The sequence below is a fragment of the Haliotis cracherodii genome, unplaced genomic scaffold (genome assembly GCF_022045235.1).
Source record: "Haliotis cracherodii isolate W230 unplaced genomic scaffold, xgHalCrac1.p SCAF_8, whole genome shotgun sequence".
In the NCBI taxonomy this organism is placed as follows: Eukaryota; Metazoa; Mollusca; class Gastropoda; order Lepetellida; family Haliotidae; genus Haliotis; species Haliotis cracherodii.
The window spans coordinates 50,791,993-50,818,592 of NW_027266341.1; the positions used below are offsets into that span (position 1 = coordinate 50,791,993).

Here is a 26,600-nt window from a genome sequence, read left to right on the forward strand (position 1 = left end):
AGGGAAAATTTCATATCTTTATGGCTGAAGATTCCGATCTTTGTTAAGATCGGCTACTTAAGAACTTGTAAAGTTAAAATCGCCCTAAGATCGCTTTGTGGAACGGGTGTAAACTTTAGCTGAGACAATTTTTGAATCGACGTAAGTCTCTAAGATTGATTGTAGTTATGATCGCTTTGTGGAACGGGGCCCAGATCCTGGAGAGCCTCAGACAGTGCCTCATCAAACTAGTCCATACGTAAAAAAATATCCGACAATATACCAAATGGTTATTATTGATATTTGAAATATATTTTGTAAAAGTTGCATCTAAAATAACAAGATTTAGAATGTTATACAAGAAAATTGTTTTTGTTTGATGACACACACAACAGACTGCCCACATATTGTTGGGGATTGACTTAGGCCGCGATTCCACAATATTCTCGCATAGTTGTCATATATATATCGCGTCAACATTAATTCAGCGCGATTGAAAATAGCGTACATCTTTCAATAGTTTTATCCGCATTAACACTCTCATTTTCACCTACAAACATTGAAAAAGACGGATTGCTTGAATAAAATTATTTACCAGGGATAATTCTAGGCCCACATTTTCAAATACAATGAGGCATTTTAACATTGTGCTGTATGGGCGTACCTCGGGAATATTTGAAATTACCACATGAAGGGCCAATGTCAGAAAATTCCTTGAGTGAACCCTGATCTTCTGTATCTAAAAATGTCAATAAAAAACTTACTCGATAGTTTCTTCAATCGTCAAAAGCTGTCAATCGAAACAGTGATTTGAATACTCGCAACACTGCATGCCATCTCTTTCTGTGCATTAATGATTCCAATAGCACTGCATGGAGCTTTGCACTACAATTCTTTATACCTGGTGATCTACAACAAGTCATTAGCTGTGTTTTTTGGTCACTTAAATCCTAGCAGAATCAAAGACATACATGTATGTGCAGCCGTGCAGAAATCAAGAGAAAAAGTGCAATCACTTCTAAAGTTTCAAAACATAAGCAAATTTCGATGTTGGAATGACAAAACCAAACCTAAATGAATATACTTACAACTCTTTCTCCTTAAGAATATACACATTTCAGATCACAAACGATCGTATTTTAGATGAGATTTGCCAAGACTTTAGATAAGACATCACTAGTTTTCATGAACGTATACAACGTATTCTCTTGCAAGAATGGCCAACATGCATGAATTACAAATTTTGAACTATTTCTAGTGGCCAAACAGCAAGTTGGAGATTTTTTAGAATATGCTACGAAATGATTGCTTCCAGATTTTTCCATATTTATTGAAAACTGTGACTTAATCATTTAATTGTAACTCATAAACATTGTGAATGTCAACAATCTTTTCAACTTCAGGTTACTCGTAAACATTTTCTGGCTGCTGCACATGGCAAACATGCCACCTTCTACAAAAAATAAATGACTTAATTGTTGCTAATTTTAACAAATGGGTGAACTTGGAGCAAAAATCGTTGTATAATGAACTGTCACTTCTAATTAATTAAAAAAGTCCATATTAGTAAGATTTCATTTGATACGGTCAGACACCCGGTCTTTGATACAGTACACAATGCAGAGACTACAAGACAGTGAAATTGACCGTAATTATTCTCACAAATAATTCCTCCTAAAGTCGACAATGAACTGAAATACATAAATATTAATGTATTTTCTGCTAAAGTAGACAATGAACAGAAATATAAATAGTTATGCATTTTGTTGTGAAAATAATGCTAATATTTTTAAATATTCACAGTGGAATAATGAATGTTCGAAAATATCGGAGGATGTATCTATATAATCTAGTAACATTAATTGCAACATAATTCAAGTCACAAATACCGAATATCAAATACAGTTTCCACTGTGGGAAGACTCTGAAAATTTGTAAAATCTCATCTCACGCCAAAATTTTTTGTTGCTTTTAGACAAGGGGGGATTTTCTCTCGTTGGTGAAACATTCAAGATTAATCCTTGCATTGTGACCCACTGATCCACAGTTTAGTCAGCTCTTACAACAAGCATGGGATGCTCGGGTACTCTTCTGAATAAGAATCCCAACAGGGTCAGTAATAATGGATCCAATGAAGATCCGGATAATGGTCTTTAGCAAACCTTGCTTTTTCTGAGAGGTGACTACAGGGATCGGGCGGTCGGACTCAGTGACATGGTTGATTGCATGTCATCATTTCCCAACTGTGTGATTCGATGCTCATGATGTCAACCACAAGGTTATCTGCTCCAGACTTGGATTATTTACAGACCTCTATCATATAGGTGGGTGCTGTATCAATCAATCAATCAATCAATCATGCAATCAATCAGTCAATCAATCAATCATACAATCACACATACAATCACACATACAATCACACATACAATCAATCAATCAGTCAATCATACAATCAATCAGTCAATCATACAATCAATCACACATACAATCAATCAGTCAATCATACAATCAATCAATCAATCAATCATACAAATAATCAATCATACAATCAATCACCTAATCACTGCAACAAACAATACTAATGGAGATCCAAGGTTGGCATTTTTAAGGATGTTGTACAAAGATGTTGTAAAAAATGGATGACTTCGCCGGCCATCTTCTAATGGGTTCTGGGTTTGTTTAGTAGTGCTTGGTGACATGTGGGAAGAGGAAGCACAGCTACTTGTGTCATCAAACTCAAATGTGCTGTTACTGGAATAACTACCAGTACTCAATAACCCATCAATATTTGCAGCTGGGTAGTGGCTGTGTAATGCTGGTTAATGCGAAAAAATACATTCACTTAACCCAACGTCAATAGTCTGGCTGGTGTTTAACAGGTCATCGTTTTCTGATTTTCTAAAACCAAAATGTTTGTGTCTGCCGGTGACTAGGAAACGCCTAGTGGTTAAAACATGTAGTTTAACACACTGAAGTTTATGGGATTCGCATCCAACTTCGTCCATCCTTGTTTCAGAAAACATTACCAGTAGTAGAAACTAACAATTTTAGTCCACTTGTCCTTATAATGATAACATATAGCAAAACCCTTAAAAATGACAAATTTCTACTTGTCCTTAGGATACCTTAACTTTTTGGCAGTTTGGCAAGGATTACAGGACTAGTGCCAATTTCTAACGTTGATTTTTGATATTTTCATGAAACTTTGTGCACATTTTGACCAGTGGTCCAGTGGTGGCTTTTGGCATTCACAAGCTTCTATCATTGTCCGGTTGTCCATCAGTTTCTTTAAAAGTCTCAGAAACCACAGCAATGAAACTGTACTTGGTATGCTGATGGCAATACCCCAATTTTTTCTGTGGTATCAAATCTGATATGGCAGCCACATTTTCAAATGTCATGAAATTTGGTATGTTTTGTTTGGATGCTTATTGCTGCATATTAAAAAGCATTGTTGTTGGTTAGCTATTGTCCATGAGTGCTAAGTATTTATGCTGAAATATTTCATTGTAGATGACAGCAAGTCAACAAAAACAAAAAGATATGCTCATGAAACTTTGTGTAGGTTCGAATGTGCGTTTTTCATATTTCAAATTTCATAATTCTTGGCATTCACTTGTGGTTCCTCTGACATTTACTCGAGATTCCCAGGTTTGGGACCTCATGCTGGTCTTATACCTAGCTGGGGGCGGTCGGGTAGCCCAGTTGTTAAAGCGTTTGCTCATCACACCAAAGACCTTGGTTCTATTCCTGACATGGGTAAAATGTGTGAAGCCCATTTCTAGTGTCCCCCGCCATGATATTCCCGGAATATTGCTAAAAGCGGCCTTAAAACATAGTGACTGACTGACTGACTGACTGACTGACTGACTGACTGACTGACTGACTGACTGACTGACTGACTGACTGACTGACTGACTGACTGACTGACTGACTGACTGACTGACTGACTGACTGACTGACTGACTGACTGACTGACTGACTGACTGACTGACTGACTGACTGACTGACTGACTGACTGACTGACTGACTGACTGACTGACTGACTGACTGACTGACTGACTGACTGACTGACTGACTGACTGACTGACTGACTGACTGACTGACTGACTGACTGACTGACTGACTGACTGACTGACTGACTGACTGACTGACTGACTGACTGACTGACTGACTGACTGACTGACTGACTGACTGACTGACTGACTGACTGACTGACTGACTGACTGACTGACTGACTGACTGACTGACTGACTGACTGACTGACTGACTGACTGACTGACTGACTCACTCACTCACTCACTCACTCACTCACTCACTCACTCACTCACTCACCTACCTGTTGGGATGAGGTGTTCCGGCTCTGTGACAAGGCGATTGTGTCATCACAGGGCATGGATCAATGTTCCTGCATTTTGTCAACGGTTTGCCAGGTCCAGACTACGTGCAGGTCACCATCATGCTCCTGGAATATTGCTGACTACAGCATTGAAAAGTATTCTCCCATGAATTTGGAAATTATTGATTCTGATTGGTTGATCAGAGGTTATCAAATCACAATAAACCCCTTCTGATTGAAACAGACGATTTGATGCCCACATCACAGCGTGTCATTTTTTTCAGTCATTTTTATCAAATTCTTTGTATAATTATAGGTTACAAAATTTGCAGTTACTACATTATTCAAAGGATGTGTTGCAATATATTTTGTGCAGAAAAACATGTTAGAAATCTCCTGAATATATTTCAAGTTTTGGGGACAACAGAGAGATGAAATTTGGTGCAGTTACATCTACAGGTAACCTAGCTGTACATTGAAAACACAATATGGTTACCGTATCTCCTTATGTTCTCATTCAGTTCAGTGCAAGTAATAAATATGATTGCTATTTGATAATTTTACCCGAGAAAGTCACTTAATGTCCAGGCTGGAACCGAAGAGGAAACCACCCCAGAAACCTCACCAAGAAATGACCAATCAAAGTCCCCACTTTCACCAGTCAGCCAATCAGAGGAGACTGAGAAGAGTGAGGAAACTGCGGCCTCTGATGAGGAAGCTGATGGGTAAGTCGATGAATGATGTTAATGTGAACTATTGGCAATATTTAAAACTTTAACCTTGTTTTGGCCTTTCGGTGTTGGTCACGCTCTTACTCAAATACAAATTTGGCTCTGTATACCTATGTATTTTGGAATGAAACATTTGAATATCAATGATGACAGCACCATCTGTTAAGCGGCTGTCTTTGACATTGTAAACTTTTGACTACATTCCCAGGTGAGCTACAGTGCTGTGGCACTATTTTTCTGTGCAGTGAGTTGCATCCCCTTGTTGTGCCAGGATCCTCTGATTGTTGGTACGAATACGTCTAAATCAACAGTTTAGTCGAAAATCTTCCTATCTGCATGGTCTAAGACTGTGACATATGTGTTAACTTAGGATATTGAAAATGTTACAAAAACACTTTTAATTGAAAAACACCCAAATTTGGGTGCAGATTTACCATAATTAAAGGGCCAACCATTGGATTTCAGAACATAGCCTATTCAGAGATGTAATTATCCTTTGAACTCACTTCTGTGTTCGGTGCCTGTCTGTCATAGCCATGTAGTTATCATAATGTACAAAAGCTTGAAATAATCTATGCAGGCAGTGCAGTTAACCGCCGTCATATAGCTGGAATATTGCTGAGTGCAGTGTTACACAACACATAAACAAACAAAGGTAGTGCCATTGCCATTAAAATCCCATCTATTACTCCGACTGGAAACCGCTCTGGGTGAAGATCTGTGGACACCTCCGTAAAAGGTCAGGTTAACACTTAGTGAACTTTAACCCCCTAATCTAAATGAAGGATGTGTGTAGTTTTGAGCCAGTCAGTTGTCAGCTTTCCATCAACTTCATATCTTTACCACTATGATCCGGAAATTTCATCCAAAAAAAACCCAACAAACAACACTAAAATGCCCTCAAAAGCAAGCTGTTTGTGGTCTAGATGCCATGGTACTCCGAAACAACAAAATGTATGAAATATCCACAACGTCTTCAACCCATGCTTGCCGTAAAAGACGACTTATAATGCTTGTCTTAAAAGGCGACTAAAGGGATCGTGTGGTCAGGCTCGCTGACTTGGTTGATGCATGTCATCGATCCCAATTGCGTGGATTGATGCTCATGATATCAATCACTGGATTGTCTGGTCCAGACTTGATCATTTACAGACCGCCGTCATATAGCTGGAATATTGCCGAGTGTGGCGTTAAACACCAAACCAACCAATCACAACAATTTCATCATGTGGCTTTATTGTTTTGCATTCAGAACTCCCCGACTATTCCCAGATACAGAAATCAGATATGAGTGTTATAGGTATGCTTCTGTCACATAGAGTTAAGAAGCCTTTATGCTGATTAGTTGACCTATGGAAGCAGGGTATTTTAATGAGATTGTCGGAAGTGGTTTGGAGTTTCTTTTCTTGTTTCAACAATGTCACATAATTTTCACTATACATTTTTCCACGTTTCATTTGACATTTATGTTACGTCAACTGTCATAGCTGAGGTTTGTGGTTCATAACCTAAGCCTTTCAGCCAAATCATAAAGATAGCTGTTCCTAGTTGTGTGACCTGAAACTATGAGCATTTGTATAACCTGCCGTACAATATTAGCTGAAAAATATGTCTTCAAACAGTGAACCGACATTTATAGGCAATGTATTGCCTAAGACATCTTTTACTGGAACCCTGAGGCAGTGTGCCCCAATGATCATAGTTGAAGCCATGTAGAATTATTATGTTGTGTAATGTTACATGTAACATTACCGTATTGGCTGAGTTACGAGCCCCGCTGCAATCAGTTCCCCCGATGAACTTCTAGATCAACTTGTTACTAATCTTACTCCTTTTCTTGTGTATCACATCTTTCATACAGAAACAGCAACTCCTACATTAAACAAGAAGTACTTATAACATTTCCATTCAGAATGCTAGAGGCATAGCCTTAGAGTAATTTTGCGGGGCCTTCAGGCAACAAAAAGCATACCTACCGTATTCGACGTTATAAGAGCCCCGCTCTAATAAGCGCCCACAGCGATATTTGCTAATATATTGGCTAGTGAACAATCCCAGTTAGCACCCCTTCAGATTGATCAATGTACACAAGACTTATTTGTTCATGTATAATACGCACTCGTGTGTTATATGCACCCTTAATTATGGGCAATTAAATTCTGGAAAATATATGTCGTGTGTAATACGCACATACTTTTCTTTTGTGTCCTTTCAGGCTGTCGGCATAAACTATGAAATTTAAAATCTATCAACTCTGGGGTTTTTTCCACCAAAATTATATTCTAATAAGAGGCCTCTATTTCTAATTTGGAGAGCGCCCCGGGCGCTTATTACGTCGAATACGATACTTCTTTATGCAACATGTCAGTGGCACTTTACACCCAATTAGATCTGTTTTGGCAGATAATCAAAGTTTTTAAAGATTTACTGCATTGGGCATGTATTTTCCAAACCTAATGTGATGTTATTAAACTGGAACTACTCTTGACTTAGTTATTAAGGTAGCTGGAGGCATATTATCCTCTGTTTCAAAGTAATACTGTGTTAGGCATGTTGGACAATTGTTACAGATGTGGTCAAAATGGTTCATGATACATGTCTCTGGAAAAGGAAAGTTTCGTAATGTAACACCTTTCTGGTTGTGTAAATTTCTCATAAATGTCACCTCCCCATCTGAATGCAAGCTCTCAGTTGAAGGATTGTGTAGTTGCTCAGTAGACAGTATATCACTGACACATACCTCCTCCATAGATGGGCATGCTTGATGAGTCCTGGCCTAGAGGTGCTGGGCTGCACATACCTCATGTCGGAGCCTCTGGAGACGCCATCCCTCAAGGAACAACAGACAGTAGCTTCATGTGATGCACTCTAACAGCTTCACCTTACAGACCTCTTGAGACTGGGCATTTATTATAGAGGTTGAGCATGAGATCGTGAAAGGAGGTCACTACATATGTGACAGATGTGACATTAAGATTAAACGTTTGTTTCTGTGGAAATGCTGGGAACTTAAACCGAGGCAGTGAGTTAAAATTAAACGTCGCATCGACATTTATTCAGCCATATAGCGCCGAGAACAAGTTGTAATATATACAATTGAATCATAAACACAGTTATATTAAAAAGTTTTATCAAACATATTTTATCATAGGGCTAGGATGAGTCCAAATTTACAACTCAGGTACCCAGCACCCTATTACCCGACCCTACCTAGGTACTCGCTGTAGGTCTCAATAGATAGGTACAAAGTGTCCGATTGGGAATAGTTTGACCGTGGCCCTGGCCAAAATGTATTTGGTTTTACGTGAAGACAATCTGGTCATGCGTACACTGAAGTTGACTGAAGTTTTATCTTTATTCAAACATATAAAAGTTAGAATGAATGGGTGCATAGTCAGAAAGAAAAGTGAATATTAGTGATTTGTAGTGTAACCATATAGTACTTGATCATTTTTGTCATTGTCTATTGACAACGAGTTGGCAGTGCACATGCTTTGCAAATCCTGCAATCGACCGTAATCTGCACGACAGTTTACGAATCGGATTTCGATTTCTTTGCGAGATTTTGATTGGACTATGCATAGACTTGTTAGTCCAGTCAAATTCTAACTCCATAATACCAGCCTAGTTCGGCAAGGGCGTAAACTGGACTTTAATAGTCAGTTAACTCTCTTGTCTCGGCAAGATGCCGTAATGACTTCACTTTAAGTGAACATTCTTATCTCTGGTGGAAGGGTAGCCTTGTGGTTGAAGCGTTTGCTCATCATATTGAAGGCCAGAGTTTGATTCCCTACACGGCAACAATATGTGAAGCCCATGTCCAGTGTCCCTCGATGTATTGTTGGAATATTGCTTAACACAGCGTAAAACTGTTCTTAGTCACTTATTCTTTTCTCCCCTGGATCAGAGGTTTAATAGGTTTAAACTTAAGCTGTGGAAGGAGGGGGACCAGACTCGATTGTTTACAGATTGATGACAGGTAGCTGGAATATTGGTGAGAGTGGTGTAAAGGACAACAAGCAAGCAAACAAACAGGAATTTGATTAAATTAAATGTTATTTTATCAATGATAGAGATATGAGTTTTTATGACATGGCAATAAATGTTTGATTTCAGTATGGAAATGTTTGATTTCAGTATGGAAATAATAAGACACAAATATATTTGTGAAACTCGCTGAATTCAACTGGAGGATAATTTGTTTTTATCATAATGATTATATAGTTGTACCAAGGTTCAGTCCGTCTGTCTGTCCGGCCGTCTGTCCGGCCGAAAACTTTGTCCGCGAGATTTCTCTTAAACTATTCAGTGGATTCATCTCAAACTTAGTACATATAATCTGTGTCATATGGAGGAGTGCTGTTAAAAGAAAATATTATTTATCATTAATTTTCCATTTTCTATGAATTTTTCAAACCTTAACCCTATCCACTATTTAATTTGAAACTACTGACACACTAGGCGGGTCGGGGATATCAGTGAGCCACGCACACTTTTGCCCTTGTTTTTCACTGTCTGACCGTGTCATCATATCCCAATTGCCTTGATCGATGCTCATGATGTCAATCACGGGATTGTCTGGCCCAAACTCGATTATGTACAGGACGCCATCATATAGCTGGAATATTGCTGAGTGCGGCGTTAAACAACAAACAAACAAACAAACAAACATCATTGTCTGACCAGGCAAGGTGAACTTCGATACCTCAGGTTTACATTTCTGTGTAACTTTTCCTAAATAATTTCATATCGTGTCAAACACTCCCATGTTGATAGAACACAACGACTGTGCAGTCGTAAGTGTGAATAAAGCAGGAGTAGGAAGGTCAGTTGTCTCATTCTGCTAGACTGCAGTAAGTGTGACTTCACACAAGTGGGTGAAAACTTGGCCCTGGTTTGCAAAGTAAGTAAGAAGACACCAAACAGAGTTGAGAAATGACAACTGTTAAATATTGATGAGCACACTATACTTACATAATGTTCACCTTGGAACCGATTTGGGATTAAGGTGCAAGAAGTAGGTCTAAAAATTTTGTTACAAAGACTAAAAAGTGTCATGTTCTCAGATTTGTGAAGCAGACATATTTGGGTTTTTTAAATGCAGGATATTGTTGAGTATTCAATTCCCAAAAATTTAACATTTGAAACCTCTGGCTATCACTGATGATTCCAATGAAATTTCATGATATCAAATACTTAATAACACTCCATAATCTAAAAACACATTATGTATATATATGATGGTTGTAGGAGGTGACTTATGACGTACCCTAATGGCGTGTCAATGTACCTCTAAATGGTAAATCATTACTCATAATATCAATCACTGGAGTGTCTGGTTCAGATGCGATATTTATAGGTTTTGCCATCATATATCGGAAATGTTACTGACTGACATTAAACCACACACGCACGCACGCACGCACGCACGCGCGCGCACGCACACACACACACACACACACACACACACACACACACACACACACACACACACACACACACACACACACACACACACCACAGACAGAGTTACACTCACACTCACACACCACACACAAGGCAAATGGGACATGTTTTTCTAAATTTGAGACTGAGGGTAACAGACAGACAGATACACACACCACAATCATTCCACACACACTCATACACACACAGACAGACACACACACCACACACATACAGACAGACACACACACACACACATTCTTAAACAAATGACAGAAGCATTCGGAACAGCATATGTGACTTTCATATCCCACCAACAAATGCAAGTGAGTAGTTCTGAATGGTTGATAACAACAGCCGTACCATGTTGATGATAGTTCACACCGTCATTTCGGACATGTCTTTTATCAGTGACACATGTAGCCCAGTCTTCTAAGTCACCAAAATTCGCTGTGCAGCATTGTGTCCCTTAGGCACGCCAGAAACCTATGATTGTGGGTCCAAATCCTGGTTCATCCCAATTATGTACCCATGCTTGTGGGTTTCATCAAAATGGTAAACGTCTGAGGCCTGCATCACTTAGGGCTTTCCTCCCACATTTTGCTGACACGCCGTGATATAACTGGAATACTGTTAAAAGCGGCGTTAAACCCAACTCAATCACTCACTCACTTTAATCAAGGACATAACTTGTTTTAGGTGCAGTCTCATCAGTTAAAGTACCCATAGGGCACCAGTTTGACAAATGAGCCAAATAGTGTCAGAAAGATGCTACATGATTCAAGCTCATGTGCCACATTTTCCCGAGGCAAGAGAGTTAAATGCCTAAGAAAGTCCAGTTTCCACCCTTGCTGAACTAGGCTGGTATTATGAAGTTACATTTTGGCTGGACTAACGAGTCTGTGCATAGTCCAATCAAAATCGTGCAACCAAATTGAAATCCGGTTCGTAAACCAGGGTTAGAAACTAATAGTTTTTGCCCACTAGTCCTTATAATGATAAGATATAGCAAAACCCTTAAAATGGGCCAGTTTCTACTAGTCCTTAGGATACCTTTACTATTGGGCAGTTTGGTAAGGACTACAGGACTAGTGTCAGTTTCTAATGCTGTAAACTGTAATGCAGATTTCAGTCAATTGCAGGATTTGCAAAGCAAGTGCACCGTCAACTCGTTGTCAACAGATATTTTTCAAATCTACGATCGAGCCCAGGAATTCCGGCTTAGTTTGGCAAGGGTGGAAACTGTACTTTTTAACTCTCTTGCCTCGGGAGGATGATATGCCCATACATCCTCCATATTTATTTTGAAGGTCATGGTTTGTTCAGGGTTCATCGGACATGACTTGCTATGAAGGGTTGCCAGATCTCAATGGAGTGACATGGCTGGGTAAAATGTCTTATTTCAATGTCATTACAACCAAACACTAGTACAGAGAAAACAAATGCAAATTTGATCTCACATTTTATAGAAACAAGCCAACAGAAGGATAAAATGGCATAAAGGTGACAACAGATATAAACCACAAACAGTTTTGACTACCATTTTGCAACATTACCATTGCAAATCACAGAAGCAAATAATCTCCAATCTCATTATAATCACATTTTAGTTCTCGCTGCTGCTAATCAAAGATCTGAGGACATCCCATAATGGGTCACTTCAGAATAAAATTCGTGAACTATGACCGACCAATGAAATAACTAACAAGAAGTCGGCATTAGCCAATCAGAAAGCAGCTATCGCAAGCTATACATCACTAGTTTCAAACTAGCACCTTCCATTTCAGACTACACTACATGTATATATAATTATTTTGAGAAAGTTCTCGATTTAAATTTGAAAACTGAACTAATCAAAAGAACATTCTGGAATGTCTAATATATGACTTCGACGGGCTATGCAAAGTATCTTTCTTTCAAATGTTTATCCCACTGAAGTGAGAGATAGGTGATGACGGTGATGACGTAATCAGTCATACAGCCCATACCTGTTGTTCGGAAATACCCCATGTAAACCTTTACTTAGTTGCATGATTAGAAAACACATTCCTACAGTCGCTTTCCTGATCTGGTAAGCAGCGTTTTGATTGGTCGGATGAAAGGTCGTTCTGACGTGATGTTTAATTGGATGTCCTGAGATCTTTGTTTAGCGGTAGTGAGAACCATGAGCTGACTTTAATGAGATTGGTAACATTTCGTGTTTGGAATGTATGTATGTACCAGGGAGTAACACATGTACGGGGTACCTGTCTGAAATAAATCACTTGCAGATATCACTGAGCGATGGACTATTTGCATATAGAACAAATAATAGCATGGCACACACATAAATGACGTGATTAAAATGATTTTGGTTATTGTCAGCCGTAAAGATGCGCTGTATTACTGGGATATCTGTAAATTGAGGTTCATTCTTTCCATGATACTTGTCACAATATCATTTTATCATGCTCGATATATCGGGTGATTTCAAATAGCAACTTTTATCAAGTGTTTCTTGTTTTTTTTCTTGCCAAATGCCTTCGCTGCCCCAAAGCATGCATCCAGAACCTCAGGATGGCTGCGTATTTATTGAATGAGTAAACATCATGTTGTACCAGCATCTTGTTTAGTTCCGTTTATGAACTTAATTCACTTTAAACCTCCAATACCCGTCCCTAGTCAGCTGTTTGGACATAAGAAAAGACAACAGTGCATTTGGTGGAAATGACACTGTGCAGTGAGCACAAGCATATACCAGACTGACCTTTTGATATTCTGTGGGGAGGGAGAGCCATTTTTTATAAAATAAATTAAAATGATTTTTTTCTGAATACTTGGGAAATGTATTTTACCTCAGCTTTTACCCCAAAATACAATGTTTCATCGTATGTGCTGGATGTCCAATTTTGTTTTGAACAAAAATATAGTGGTACAGATCCTCCTTGTATGTCTCGAAGCAGCGTCCGAAACAATTTTTTGTCTTTAACAAAAATACCAGGTCCTCAGCAAAATAAATGGATGCTCCCTATTTGGGGTGCAATGAATACACTATGAGGCGAATATGATTCGTATCATGAATTTAGGGTAACAAATACAAATATTAATTCATGAATACGATAACAAGTCAGCAGTTGATGTAATGCTTGTTATATTCAGTTCAAACAATAATGATACAAATCATTTGACATAGTTTTTAAATAATGAAAATATTATACATTTATATACTCCACTTATCCAGGTACTAGTATCTGCTCAAATGCGACAATGATCAGTGACTATAATACTGTAAAATTTAATATTATAAGAGTGTTGTCTTTGAAGAAATCTATGCATATGATATCTACTTTTGGATATTTTTAGGTACAGGGTATGTAAATGCACATGATTGCATATTCATAGATATTCGATTCTAGTGTCACCGTCATGGAATGCTGCTGCGCAACATTGAGTGAAGTTTATAAATATGAATATATTTACCCATTTCATCAAAACATTGCACACTACCTTAAAGAAATTATTTTACCTTTAGATGAAGATTTTATCCACATATGGGGTAAACATTCAAAAATGTTAATACTATAATTTTACTTTTATGCAGAACTATTAACAGGGTAAGTGATTTCCCTATATGCCGGGGACATATAGGGAAATGGCGACAATAGGCGATGTTTCTAGGTTTGTCAGCACCATACCCGTGCTCGTGGGTTTCACCGAAGTGGTAAACGTCTGAGACCATCACTCACTCACTCACTCCCTCACTCACTCACTCCCTCACTCACTCACTCACTCACTCACTCACTCACTCACTCTATGCCTCCAAAGTAAAAGGTGAACTGGTGCAGTTGATATCCGCATCTAGAATCACTTCTAAAGTCAGATTAAATCTAATAGATTGTGAAAATACCTTTTTGGGTTAAAGGTTGAATAGTATACTAATAATACTATAATACTAATATTATCAAGTAAGTCTCATGATTGATAAAGGGATATTGAGGTTTAAAGAATAATAAATTTTATGTACATGTCAAGTCTTTCTTCATTTATTGATCAGTGGACCTAGTTTCCTTTTCTCAGTTTGTTTCTAAGTGTAGGGCTCGATTTAGCTTTATTTAAAACATGCACTAGTGCAACCTATCATTTTAAAATGCAACCTAATATTTATGTTTACATGTACCAAGTGCATGGCAAAATCTTTCAAATTTATATCTAACCCTGATATTTCCACACAACATTGATTTTTTAACACGTCCAATTAGCTTTGTTTACAATATTTCATCAATAATCCCTGCATGATGTGAAAGTTTTTTGGTGTTGATGTTATCAAACTGTGGTTACTTCAAGATTATATGCACTTGTTTTAACTTTGATAAATTTGTAGGATGAGGGTTCAACCTGGTTTTGTCTGCAACGAGGTTTTCACATTAACATGCATCTGGTGCAAGTTGAATCAAGTTCCATAATTTAAGCCCTGCTTTATGATCATCTTCTGGTGCATGCCAGTAGTTTCTTGATGTTGTGTGCAAATCTGGCACTGTTCAGAGCATAGAGGAAAGGGTTGATGCAGGATTTGAACCATAGCAGCCAGTTGAGGACCTCGTAGACATCACTGTTGATGCAGCTGTCACAGAAGGCGATGATGATGGTGGAGATGGTGTATGGAGCCCAGCAAACAGCCAGAGCCAACACCAGAAGAGCCAGAGCTTTGGCTGCCTTCATATCTTTCCGAATTGTGGTTGTCTTTCCCTGTTTAGGTTCATCATGTTTTTTGCTGGATGTTTTGGTCCTTTGAAGTTTCTCTGAACTTCGGCCTTTTTGGGGGACTGTTAATTCAGATTGTTGAGTTTCATGACTGTCTACCTTCACGGATGAGGATGCAGGTGTGGCATGGATGTCAAGTGAGTTTGTCTTCTTTGCAAATATTTTTGTTCTTTTTCTGATCTTGATGTATATCAAAGTATTCAGAACTGAAATGGACAGAAATGGAACGGCAAATTCTATCAGTGAAGTGGCGAGAGTGAATTCGGAATTGTAAGCAAACTCAACATCACAATCTCCAGGTCCTACAGTTGACTCTCCAGCCCAGTAGTCCCAGCCAATGATTGCAGGACCATATAGGGACAGAGCTAACAACCAGGACAGTCCCACCTTGATGTGGCCGACCTTGAAGGTTTCCTCTGACACATAGGCTGCCCCCTTGGTGACCAGGATTAGTCGATCAAGACTGATGACGATGATGAGCAGGACAGACTCCAGGCATAATGCAAAGTCCACAAACATGAAGAACTTGCAGAATCCTGTCCCAAAGGGCCAGTGCCAATTAGTGATGGTGTAGACAGCATAGAAAGGCATACTGATGCAGCCAAGAAGGAGATCAGTGACTGCCAGGTTGAGGAGGTACATGTTGTGGACGGTCTGAAGCTGCTTGTCACGGATGTAGGAGATGATGATGAGCATGTTGCCGCCGACAGCCACTATGATCATCCCCGTGATGCAGATGATGGCTGGGATGAGGGCGTTGAGGGGCAGCAGTGTCGACTCTTCTTCCTCAGCTTCAGTTGCAGGGGAGAGGCTGGTGCTGGACATTGTCTTTACCGAGAAGGTGTTAACACTGATTTACTGTCTTTACAGAGGAGGTGTTAACACTGATTTACTGTCTTTACAGAGGAGGTGTTAACACTGATTTACTGTCTTTACAGAGGAGGTGTTAACACTGATTTACTGTCTTTACCGAGGAGGTGTTAACACTGATTTACTGTCTTTACAGAGGAAGTGTTAACACTGATTTACTGTCTTTACCGAGGAGGTGTTAACACTGATTTACTGTCTTTACAGAGGAGGTGTTAACACTGATTTATGGCTTTACCGAGGAAGTGTTAACACTGATTTACTGTCTTTACCGAGGAGGTGTTAACACTGATTTAATGTTAACACTGATTTACTGTCTTTACCGAGGAGGTGTTAACACTGATTTACTGTCTTTACCAAGGAAGTGTTAGCACTGATTTACTGTCTTTACCGAGGAGGTGTTAACATTGATTTACTGTCTTTACCGAGGAAGTGTTAGCACTGATTTACTGCCTTTACAGAGGAAGTGTTAACACTGATTTACTGTCTTTAGAGAGGAAGTGTTAACACTGAGTGTCTTTACAGAGGAAATTTATAACTGATTTAGTGTCTTTACAGAGGAAGTCTTAACACTGATTTAGTGTCTTTACAGGGGAAGTGTTAACACAGATTTAGTGTCTTTACAGAAGAAGTTTTAACACCGAGTGTCTTCGCAGAGGAATGTTAACCCTGGTTTAGTTGTTTTCGCAGAGGAAGTGTTAACACTGATTTAGTGTCTTTACAGAGGAAGTGTTAACACTGATTTAGTGTCTTTACAGAGGAAGTGTTAACACTGATTTAGTGTCTTTACAGAGGAAGTGTTAACACTGATTTAGTGTCTTTACAGAGGAAGTGTTAACACTAATTTAGTGTCTTTAGTGAATAGCATGAATAGTGAGATACATGAAGTCTCTGCAGTGTTCTGATAAGCTTGTTCATTTGACCAAACATCCACCACTGGAGTGTTTGCATGACCAAAATCTTTCCTTGTTACAGGATTAATTGCCTATATAAACTGAACCATCAGATCAAGGAAGGGTCCTCTTAGATGATTGTCACCTTGCACAGTTCTACTTATCTGGTTTCAATGATTGTAAATAAAGCAGACTAAATTTGTGACCAAACACAGTTATCGTCTTGTCTGTTTTTCGTTATTATCCTGTTCCACTCAACAAGAATCGACTGTAATTATTTATCTGTTTGTTCACACGACTGTCACTTGAAATGGATGCTTGGGCATGTAGAAGTTTTCAGTACATCCTTGAAGTTTTTGTATGCTATTCAGCAGTGATGTCATCCGTGGGATTACTTAGAATGATCTGCACAAATCCTAGGTGGTACTCTGATTGAAATCTTTTCTGTGAAGATGTATGAAACACGACTTCCATCACTTGACTGAGCTGCAGCTCCTCATCTTGTCACAGTCACAGTCACAGTCACAGTCGGATGTTAGCACAAATCTGTCGTTTGATATTATAAATGTAAATCATGAATGGATGTTTGAATTTTGTGTTCTGTGACCTCTTCTACTAGTGATCAGTTCCTCAGGATGAGACCGCTTCTGTACCTGAAACAGCAACCATGACAATATATCAAAATGTTGAAGCAGTGGCAAATGTTAGTGACTGTTTTAATACTGTAGTTAGCAATACACCAGCTATTTATTTATTCATCCATCGGCTCAATAATCGACAAGGACCAGGCAGATAGCCAGGGGCACAAGCAATTCTGTCACATTGACTCACAATCAGCCAGGTCACATTGACTCACAATCAGCCAGGTCACACTGACTCACAATCAGCCAGGTCACACTGAATCACAATCAGCCAGGTCACACTGAATCACAATCAGCCAGGTCACATTGACTCACAATCAGCCAGGTCACATTGACTCACAATCAGCCAGGTCACACTGACTCACATTCAGCAAGGTCACACTGAATCACAATCAGCCAGGTCACATTGACTCACAATCAGCCAGGTCACATTGACTCACAATCAGCCAGGTCACATTGACTCACAATCAGCCAGGTCACGCTGACTCACATTCAGCAAGGTCACACTGAATCACAATCAGCCAGGTCACATTGACTCACAATCAGCCAGGTCACATTGACTCACAATCAGCCAGGTCACATTGACTCACAATCAGCCAGGTCACATTGACTCACAATCAGCAAGGTCACACTGAATCACAATCAGCCAGGTCACATTGACTCACAATCAGCCAGGTCACATTGACTCACAATCGGCAAGGTCACATTGACTCACAATCAGCCAGGTCACATTGACTCACAATCAGTCAGGTCACATTGACTCACGCACAGGTCGCACATTGTAACCAATAGTGTTAAAAGGGGCATAAAACAATACTCACTTTTTGAAAACGTTACTTGCTAGTAGTTATACTATTGTTTGAAGAGCTTTCTGAAGAAAATAAAAGCACAAGTCTTTAGCTCTTCAAAATAACATACACGCTGAGAACACTATGTATGTAAAATGTCCTATACAATTGCAAGTATTTATTTTTTTGAATATTTCATTTTATTGTATTTTTGTTATTTTTGTTATTTTTGTATTTTAGTTATTTTTTTTAGTTAAGTTTTTATTTTCTTTGATGTTTTTTTCACATCCCTAGGAGATGATAACTTAATAAAACTGTACAACTGTTTCCCCCTCTTAAGCTTGGTGACCTGTGGAGATCTGGGGTAGAATAGGTCTTCAGCAACCCATGCTTGCCGTAAAAGTTGACTATGCTTGTCGTAAGAGGCGACTAATGGGATCGGATGGTCAGGCTCGCTGACTTGGTTGATGCATGTCATCGATCCCAATTGCATCGATCAATGCTCATGAAATCAATCACGGGATTGTCTGGTACAGACTCGATTAACTTACAGACTGCCGTCATATAGCTGGAATATTGCTGAGTGCGGCGTTAAACAACAAACAAACAAACAAACAAACAAACTTCAGCTTGGTATATATATGTCAGGAAAAAATATCTGAAAAAAATAAACGACAAAATGAGCCTGTCCTTGGTAGCTCAAGTCTAAGTCGCCTGTTGGAGCGTCATCCAGTTGGTTTGTACTGGTAACCATGGTTACCTCAGTAGGTATAATAATCCTTGGACCCACAAGAAAAGCCAGAAAATATCTGATCATCCTTTTCATCCTTTTTACAAATGCATTGGCATTGAGATTCACATCAATCTCTTCAATCTCAATACAGCAGGGATGAAATAACAATATTAGGTAGAGTGAAAAAATGTCTCAGATAGATTTTTCTGTGCATTATTGACAGGACTTTCCTAACTGTTGTTGTTGGAACCATTTACATTAGTTTCTGGAATACTTTAGAGGTCAGTGCCTAAAGGGACTTGCAGAGATTCTTTGATGCCATATTTGCATGGTTGGGTTGGTTGGCGTTGATTCAGCAGCTTTATAAAGCAGGTTTGTTGAATTTCTATGTTTGTATAGACCTATGTATATATATAATACCTGTGCAAGCTTGGGATTTCATATATCATATTTGACATAATAAGTGCCTAGGGCGCTCTCAAAATGAGAAATAGTGGGCTCTTATTAGAATATTATTTTGGTGAGTTGAAAGATAAATTTCGTGGTTTATGCTGACAGCCTGAAATGTTAATGTACAACAGATATATTTTTCCAGAATTTAATTGCCCATAATTAAGGGTGCATATAACACACGAGTTCGTATTGTCCACGAATAAAGAAGTCTTGTGTACATTGATCAATCGGAAGGGGTGCTAATTGGGAATATCTTTGCAAATCTTTAGAGCTGGGCGCTTATTACATTGAATACGGTATGTGTCATTCCTATTTGTGAAGCTGTAATGTTGTTTATTTCTATATTGTTTTCTTATAACTCCATACAAATCTATTAATGAAGTTAACACTGTCAGCTCTGTTGATAAACTTATTGCCTTTTAGCGTTAGAAACTAACAGTTTTAGTCCACTAGTCCTTAAAATGATAGCATATTGCAAAACCCTTAATAATGGCAAATGTCTACTTGTCCTTATGGTACCTTAACTATTAGGCAGTTTGGCAAGGGCAACAGGACTAGTGCCAATTTCTAATGATGCCTTGGCAAGTGGTTATTCTCTTCCATATTTGTTTTATCTGTTTGTTGTTAAATGCCACACTCAGCAATATTCCAACGACATGACGGTGGCCTGTAACGAATCAACAAACCGGTGATTGATATCAGGAGCAACAATCAATCAAAGCTGCCACTTTTGACAAGCATGGGTTGCACAGTTTGAAGCATTAAACTACTACTACTACTACTACTACTACTACTACTACTACTACTACTGCCGCCTCCGTGGTCTAATGGTAGAGCGTCCGCCCGGAGAGCGGAAGGTCCGGGGTTCGATCCCCGGCCGCGTCATACCAAAAGACGTTAAAAGATGGTACTTGTTTTTACCCTGTCTGGCGCTCGGCATTAAGGGGCTTAAACAAGGCCTGGTCAGCTCGGAGTCAGTATACTGTGTCTGAGTGGGGTATTCATGTTAAACTGCGGCATGGTATCTCAGTGTGCTAGCACTATAAATCGGCATCAGTCCGGACTAGTACAAGCAGCCACACACACACATATGCACGTCGCTATATAAGTGCAATAATCTTGGACGAGACGTTAAACCCCATTTCACCTCACCTACTACTACTACTACTACTACTACTACTAAATGCATTTGTAAAGCGCAGCATTCACTATGCATAAGTGCTCTGTGTGTTGCAAATGAAACTTCAGTCAGTGAGAGTATTTTTTTAATAGACGGGTCTTGATGTTTTTCTTGAAGCAGGAGAGTGATGAGGAAGTCTTTAGGGCTCAGTCACACATTCAGGATTTTTACTGCCGTCCTTGATAGGACCGTTCCAATTCAAAATTTGTCAAAACTCTGATCAGGATCCTGTGATTCTTGACGGGAAATTCACAAACAATCAGATACTGTTCAGGTAACGTCCAGATTCAGACGTTTCCAGTCAAATTTGTCCCGATTCTCCCATTCTCAATCCAAATCTGATTTGATTGGTATCTTCCACATGGTGAAAAACAACCGAATCTGTCCCGACAGCATCCCGATTCTCCCGAAAGCGATCTGACCGGGATCAGACAGTGACTGGACAGTGAACCGACAAAGATGGCTCGCATTCGGCAAGATGTTGACGCAATCTAGACTCAATCGACAAGAAACGGCAATGAATAATTCATGCCCCTTCATCACAACAGCGTCCCGATCCACAGGACATTGTTACGATTTTAATCCTAATACAGCCGAATCTGTCACGACATAGTCCCGATTGTAATCCGACCAGACAACATCAGTTGAGTTTCCCGAATGTTATGGGCACACCATACTGTCAGGATTGCTTGGCCGACCTCTCTGGACCTTTCCTGATCCATAGGACTCTGTTACGAACGTATACGACTGCGTTCAGACATTCCAGATCGTTGAGGATAGTAATCCGACTTTTTCACTTTTCTTGTCGTAGAGCTGTCTGATCTCAAACCTGAGCCATAATCGGGACTGTGTGAACCTAGCCTTATGGAGAGAGGGGAGAGAGGCCTTTCCCGAATAGGAATGTTCCTAGATAAATCTCAATCATTTTTTGAAGTTCTTAAAGAAATCTTATTTGATTCCCAAATATTTGTACACTTCGCGGGAGTTCGTTGAATCGGCGAGAAAGTTTTTGTTTGTCAAAAACTTTCATGGAAGGGTCCCCGAATTGCAATTTCGTGGCTGTATCGTAATCCATTCTTAATTAATTCATATGTTCCGTAATCCATTCTTTTGCATTCTTCGCTATATTCTTAGCAATTCGTGGCTCCCAAAATTTCTTGTCCTCAACCGGAAAACATCCCAAAACAGCCACGAATGTCCCGAGTCAACTACGAATTATGTAAGAATTAAGTACGAACAACATATTTGTAACTTAGTTGTAGGTGATTCTTACTAGTCGTGCATGATCTGTATATGAATCTTGTAATTTGTACATGTTTCTTAACCCATTCCTGGCATTCTTCATATTTTTCACACCGATTAGCCACAAAAGTTTTTGGCTGAATCATCACGAATTTTCGAAAGAGTCAGTTTGGGGGTGATTCGGGATATTTGTGGTCATAGTGAAAGGGGGGCATTAGCCAGTACAAGTATCCATCCATGTGTAAAAAGCCATCTCTTATGCACACATTACCTAACTTACTTAAGGATTGACTGTGTATTTTTTTCGGTTTATTGAGTTATGAATCAAAAAACCGATGTGCAAACTGTATGAATCCGCTACAAAAATTTGCACATCGGTTTCATAATTTATACACATAACATGACACGCCTACATAGTCAGTAGGCAATCAACGTAGAGTAGGATCAAAACATTGTTCATTGGACCTGTCAATTACGGCAGGAGGCGAAAAGAACTGCAACAGTCAGACTGTAACGAACCGGAAGAAATATGTCTGGGAGAAGGCGGCTGTTTCAAATAACATGGTCAGCTACTGCCAGATTCAAACATTACTTCACTGATTACGGTAAAACACAGTTTGAAAATTGCTAGTTAGAAATGAAACCCAAAGACATGCAAGTTGAACCGAGGCGAGCGGGGAAAAAACAGGCGAGCAAGCCTGCACGTTTGCTGTTTCATTCATTCTCGGCCTTTGGTTTCAAAGGGTAGTTTGGACAATGAATATGCATGAAAGACGCTAAATGTCCTGTGCATGACGATACACGTGAGCAGAAAGGGAATTCCCTCGACTAATATTGGGATTCCCCGACATTCCGCAGTAATAAAGATAGTGCGTCTCGGTTGGCGTGGCTTAATTTTTTACATTCACTGGGAAATGAATGCAATAACACGTGACAAATTCAGCTAATCAGAATGCAGGAATTTCAATGAACACATGAAAATTTAATTATATTTAGTTACGTTGCTGATGAGAAAAATGTCTCTAACTGTTATTGTATCGGTAAAACTAAAACTGACGTCAAAGTCTTCCGACGTGTGTAATGACTTGTGTTATATTATCATGTATGTGTCTACTTTCTTGTGTTACTTGTTTTCAAGATATGCTTGCATCAGAACAAACTAAGTGTTTGGAATTGAATAAGTACAACTTCGTCTTTCAAGTGAAAGTGACCTGACGTGACCTTATTTGGACAGCCTTACAGCTGATCAGTGACAGCTGACATTATTGCATAAGGACAGGGGCCTAATTTATCACATGGATATGCCAAGTATGAGTTTCCAGTGAGAGAACAGAAAATACTTTGTCATCTTTAATTTAATATGTTTTTTAACTCTTGAAGGAGATAAACAAAGCCATTTCTGCCGATGTCTGTGTCTATGACTCAATTGTTTGTAACTGGTAACAGGATAAAAGTTCAACACAAATGCAGTGTTTGTGATTCATATGTAACCTAAGCTAAAAAATAAATACATATTCGAATTAAAAACGAATGTGTTTTAATGTTGTTACTCTAAACTCTTCAATGCCATGGGCATAGTAATCGCAGTGAGGGCTGGTTATAAAATTGTGAATGAATGAAAAGTAGTGCCGTCTAACTTCTCAGCCAATCCAGTTGACTGGTTAGTTATTGAGCTAATCACATATATGGAAAGTGATATTTTCTTACTGAGAAATTAGAGTGTTCAAAATTAAGTATGAAAGCCAAGGGTCCTTCTTTAAAAAATATGAAACGTAAAGAAGGAGAAAATTGAATTTTTCTCTCTGTGTTGTATTGCTTCGGCCACCTCAGAACAATTAAATCCTTTCCGTGCTTGAAATTAGGCATTAGCCATAGTGTGAAAAGTTACACATTTGCGGATCCCAGCATTCAAATACTGCAGGAGAAACTAAGACTTCAGGACCCCCTAAATTTCAACACTTCTTATGTGTGAGGGTTGAAGGATAAGTTCTATAGTCCTTGCCACTTCAAATAGAATCATGAAAAATCATGATTATTTCATGAAGATGGCTAGATATGTGCTAATACTTATGAAGTGAAGACAGGCCATTCCAGGGTTAATGAATAATACCTTCAGTAATGAGAAAGAAAGCAAAGTGCGAATTTTAAGATCTATCCATTTTGCTAGCGATAAACATCACCGTTGAGTTTGGATCAAGTGGTTACAATCCAGTCTTTAAATTAGTTGATGACGTATACCGAGTCACTTTCTTATGAAACGAATTGTTAATAAATATAGCTGAAGACAGGTCAGTCTGAATGGGGGGTTTTATGAGTGTGCCATGGTAGGTGAGTGTTTTTTATTTCATCAGAGCATACATTTATACAGCACCAGGGAACATTAACATTCGTAAGTAAAGTTTTTATTGTCTCACGTCGGAATAAAAATTCAGAGTGGGCGGGAGATGGGACACACAGAGAAAAATATGGATAGATTCGGCCTCCTTTACAGGTTCTGAAGTACTCGTAACTCAGGACCTACAAGTACTCAAGTACTTGTTTCCTACCCATTTCAATCCAAAATCCTAAAGGTTAGACCAATAGTAGTAAATATAATTGTAATCTTCTTTGGAAACAGCAAGAGAATATCAAGGGAATATCATGAAAAACTCACTAAAGAATGTTTTGTTCCACCAGGACAATGCACTGTGCACAAGTCTGTCATCACCATGGCTGTTGTTTTGAACTCATCGATCTTCCTCAGTATTCACTAGATTTAATTAGATATACTTTCACATGAGAAAAACAGACAGACGTCTAAGGCACCGCAATTAGCTGTGCAGAGTTGGACACGGCAGAAACCTATGATTGTGGGTTCACCCTGATTATGTTTCTAACTTTGTCAGCACCATACCCATGCTCGTGGGTTTCACCGAAGTGGTAAACGTCTGAGACCTGCATCACTTCAAGCTTTCCTCCCACATTAAGCTGACACACTGTGATATAACTGTAATTCTGTTAAAAGCAGCGTTAAACCCAACTCACTAACTTACTCACTTTGGACAACTATAGGAGCTGATAGGTTTTGGGGGAGGTGCTAATCAACCCCAGAATTCTCACAGGGAAGATCATTTTGGCAAGGACAATTACTATAGCAACATGTCAATTTCTTCTACCAACAATAAGAGGTGTTAGCTGAAGCAATATCCCTTATCAGTGCTTTCATTGCCAATGTTTGAGGAGCTCACTTACCAAGGCTGAGATTCATTGATTTACTCTCTATCTTCATGATCTATATGCATTCTAAAGAACATGATCTGCCTCTGAATCGACCCTAACAACATGCGCTCAAAGCCTAAGAGTGGCGGTCGGGTAGCCTAGTGGTTAAAGCGTTTGCTCGTCACGCCGAAGACCTGGGTTCGATTCCCGACATGGGTACAATGTGTGAAGCCCATTTCTGGTATCCCCAGCCATGATATTGCTGGAATATTGCTAAAAGCGGCGTAAATCTATACTCACTCACTCAAGGCTTAAGAGGGAGTCCAACATCTGGATTTATAGATTCCAACCAAACATGTCGGAGTGAGTGAGGGTTTGATGCAGGTCAAGAGCAACAGGGGGCAAGGATGGCTCAGTCGTCTAAGGCGCCACAATTCCCTGTACAGAGTTGCGTCTCTTGGGCACGCCAGAAACCTATGATTGTGGGTACAAATGCCAGTTTGCCCCGATTATGTTTCTTGGTTTGTCAGCACCATACCCATTACCGAAGTGGTAAACCTTTGCATCACTTCGGGCTTTCCTCCCACATTAAGCTGACACGCTGTGATATAACTGTAATACTGTTAAAAGCAGCGTTAAACCCAACTCATTCACACATTCACTCAAGAGCAACAGGCCCCATTTAGGTCCAAGGCAAAGCCCCTCAACTAAATATTTAGCAGTATTTCTGTTTGAAAACTGTCTTAACCAGCAATGATTGATATATTGCAGATAGTTGCAGCTGTATCTCAAATTTTGAATTCCTTTGATGCAGAGGGTCCTGAATCAGAATTGCTTGCATCTTAACAAGGAGTCAACCAGCATTGGGGGAAAACCCTTCAGAGAAAACTAACGGCACATTTCCTTTCATTGGCCAGAGGTCAAGAATGGACCAATCGAAAGTTTCATCAAGAGCTGAGCCAACCATTTGCAGGGATTTACCTGGATTATTTATTTTGGGGGTCCCCGTGAATTTGTGTTGAAAGGGATTTCAACCTGTGATCATTAAAATTTCTGGCACGCCTAAGGGACACAACTCTGCACAACAATTTCTGGAGCCTTGGCCGACTGGGTCACCCGTGCCCCATTTTAATTTATGTAGCTAACAGGACTGGTTAAATGGTACGTCACATACAAGGTTCTTATGAAGTTAGGAGCAGCAGCTACACATGCTTAATATAATCACAGACAAAAGAAAGACAAATACCATACACGTTGGTAAATATATGAAGAATTACTCATATTCAAGAGACATTAGATTGGTTGGATGCACAAACAAACATACTGTTATGTTGTGTAAACCGACGCTCGTAAATGCATCATGTGACATCA

General features: G+C 39.3%; 2 protein-coding genes across 5 annotated transcripts in view; one reads left to right on the top strand and one right to left on the bottom strand.

The window, feature by feature from the left end:
• LOC139450056 (serine/threonine-protein kinase Nek1-like) overlaps nt 1–26,600 on the top strand; it is a 91,793-nt gene that overhangs the window by 49,328 nt on the left and 15,865 nt on the right. For all 4 annotated transcript variants that reach the window (XM_071231690.1, XM_071231692.1, XM_071231694.1 and 1 more), the window contains one exon: nt 4,907–5,043. In XM_071231690.1, coding sequence (XP_071087791.1) covers nt 4,907–5,043 — 137 coding nt within the window. The remainder of the gene's footprint in view (nt 1–4,906; nt 5,044–26,600) is intronic.
• On the bottom strand, nt 14,956–16,059 carry LOC139450222 (histamine H3 receptor-like). The gene is made up of 2 exons (XM_071231892.1): nt 15,361–16,059; nt 14,956–15,213 (listed from the first exon to the last, which is right to left on the bottom strand). The coding sequence occupies exons 1-2, from the start codon at nt 16,057–16,059 to the stop codon at nt 14,956–14,958; spliced, it is 957 nt and encodes a 318-aa protein (XP_071087993.1).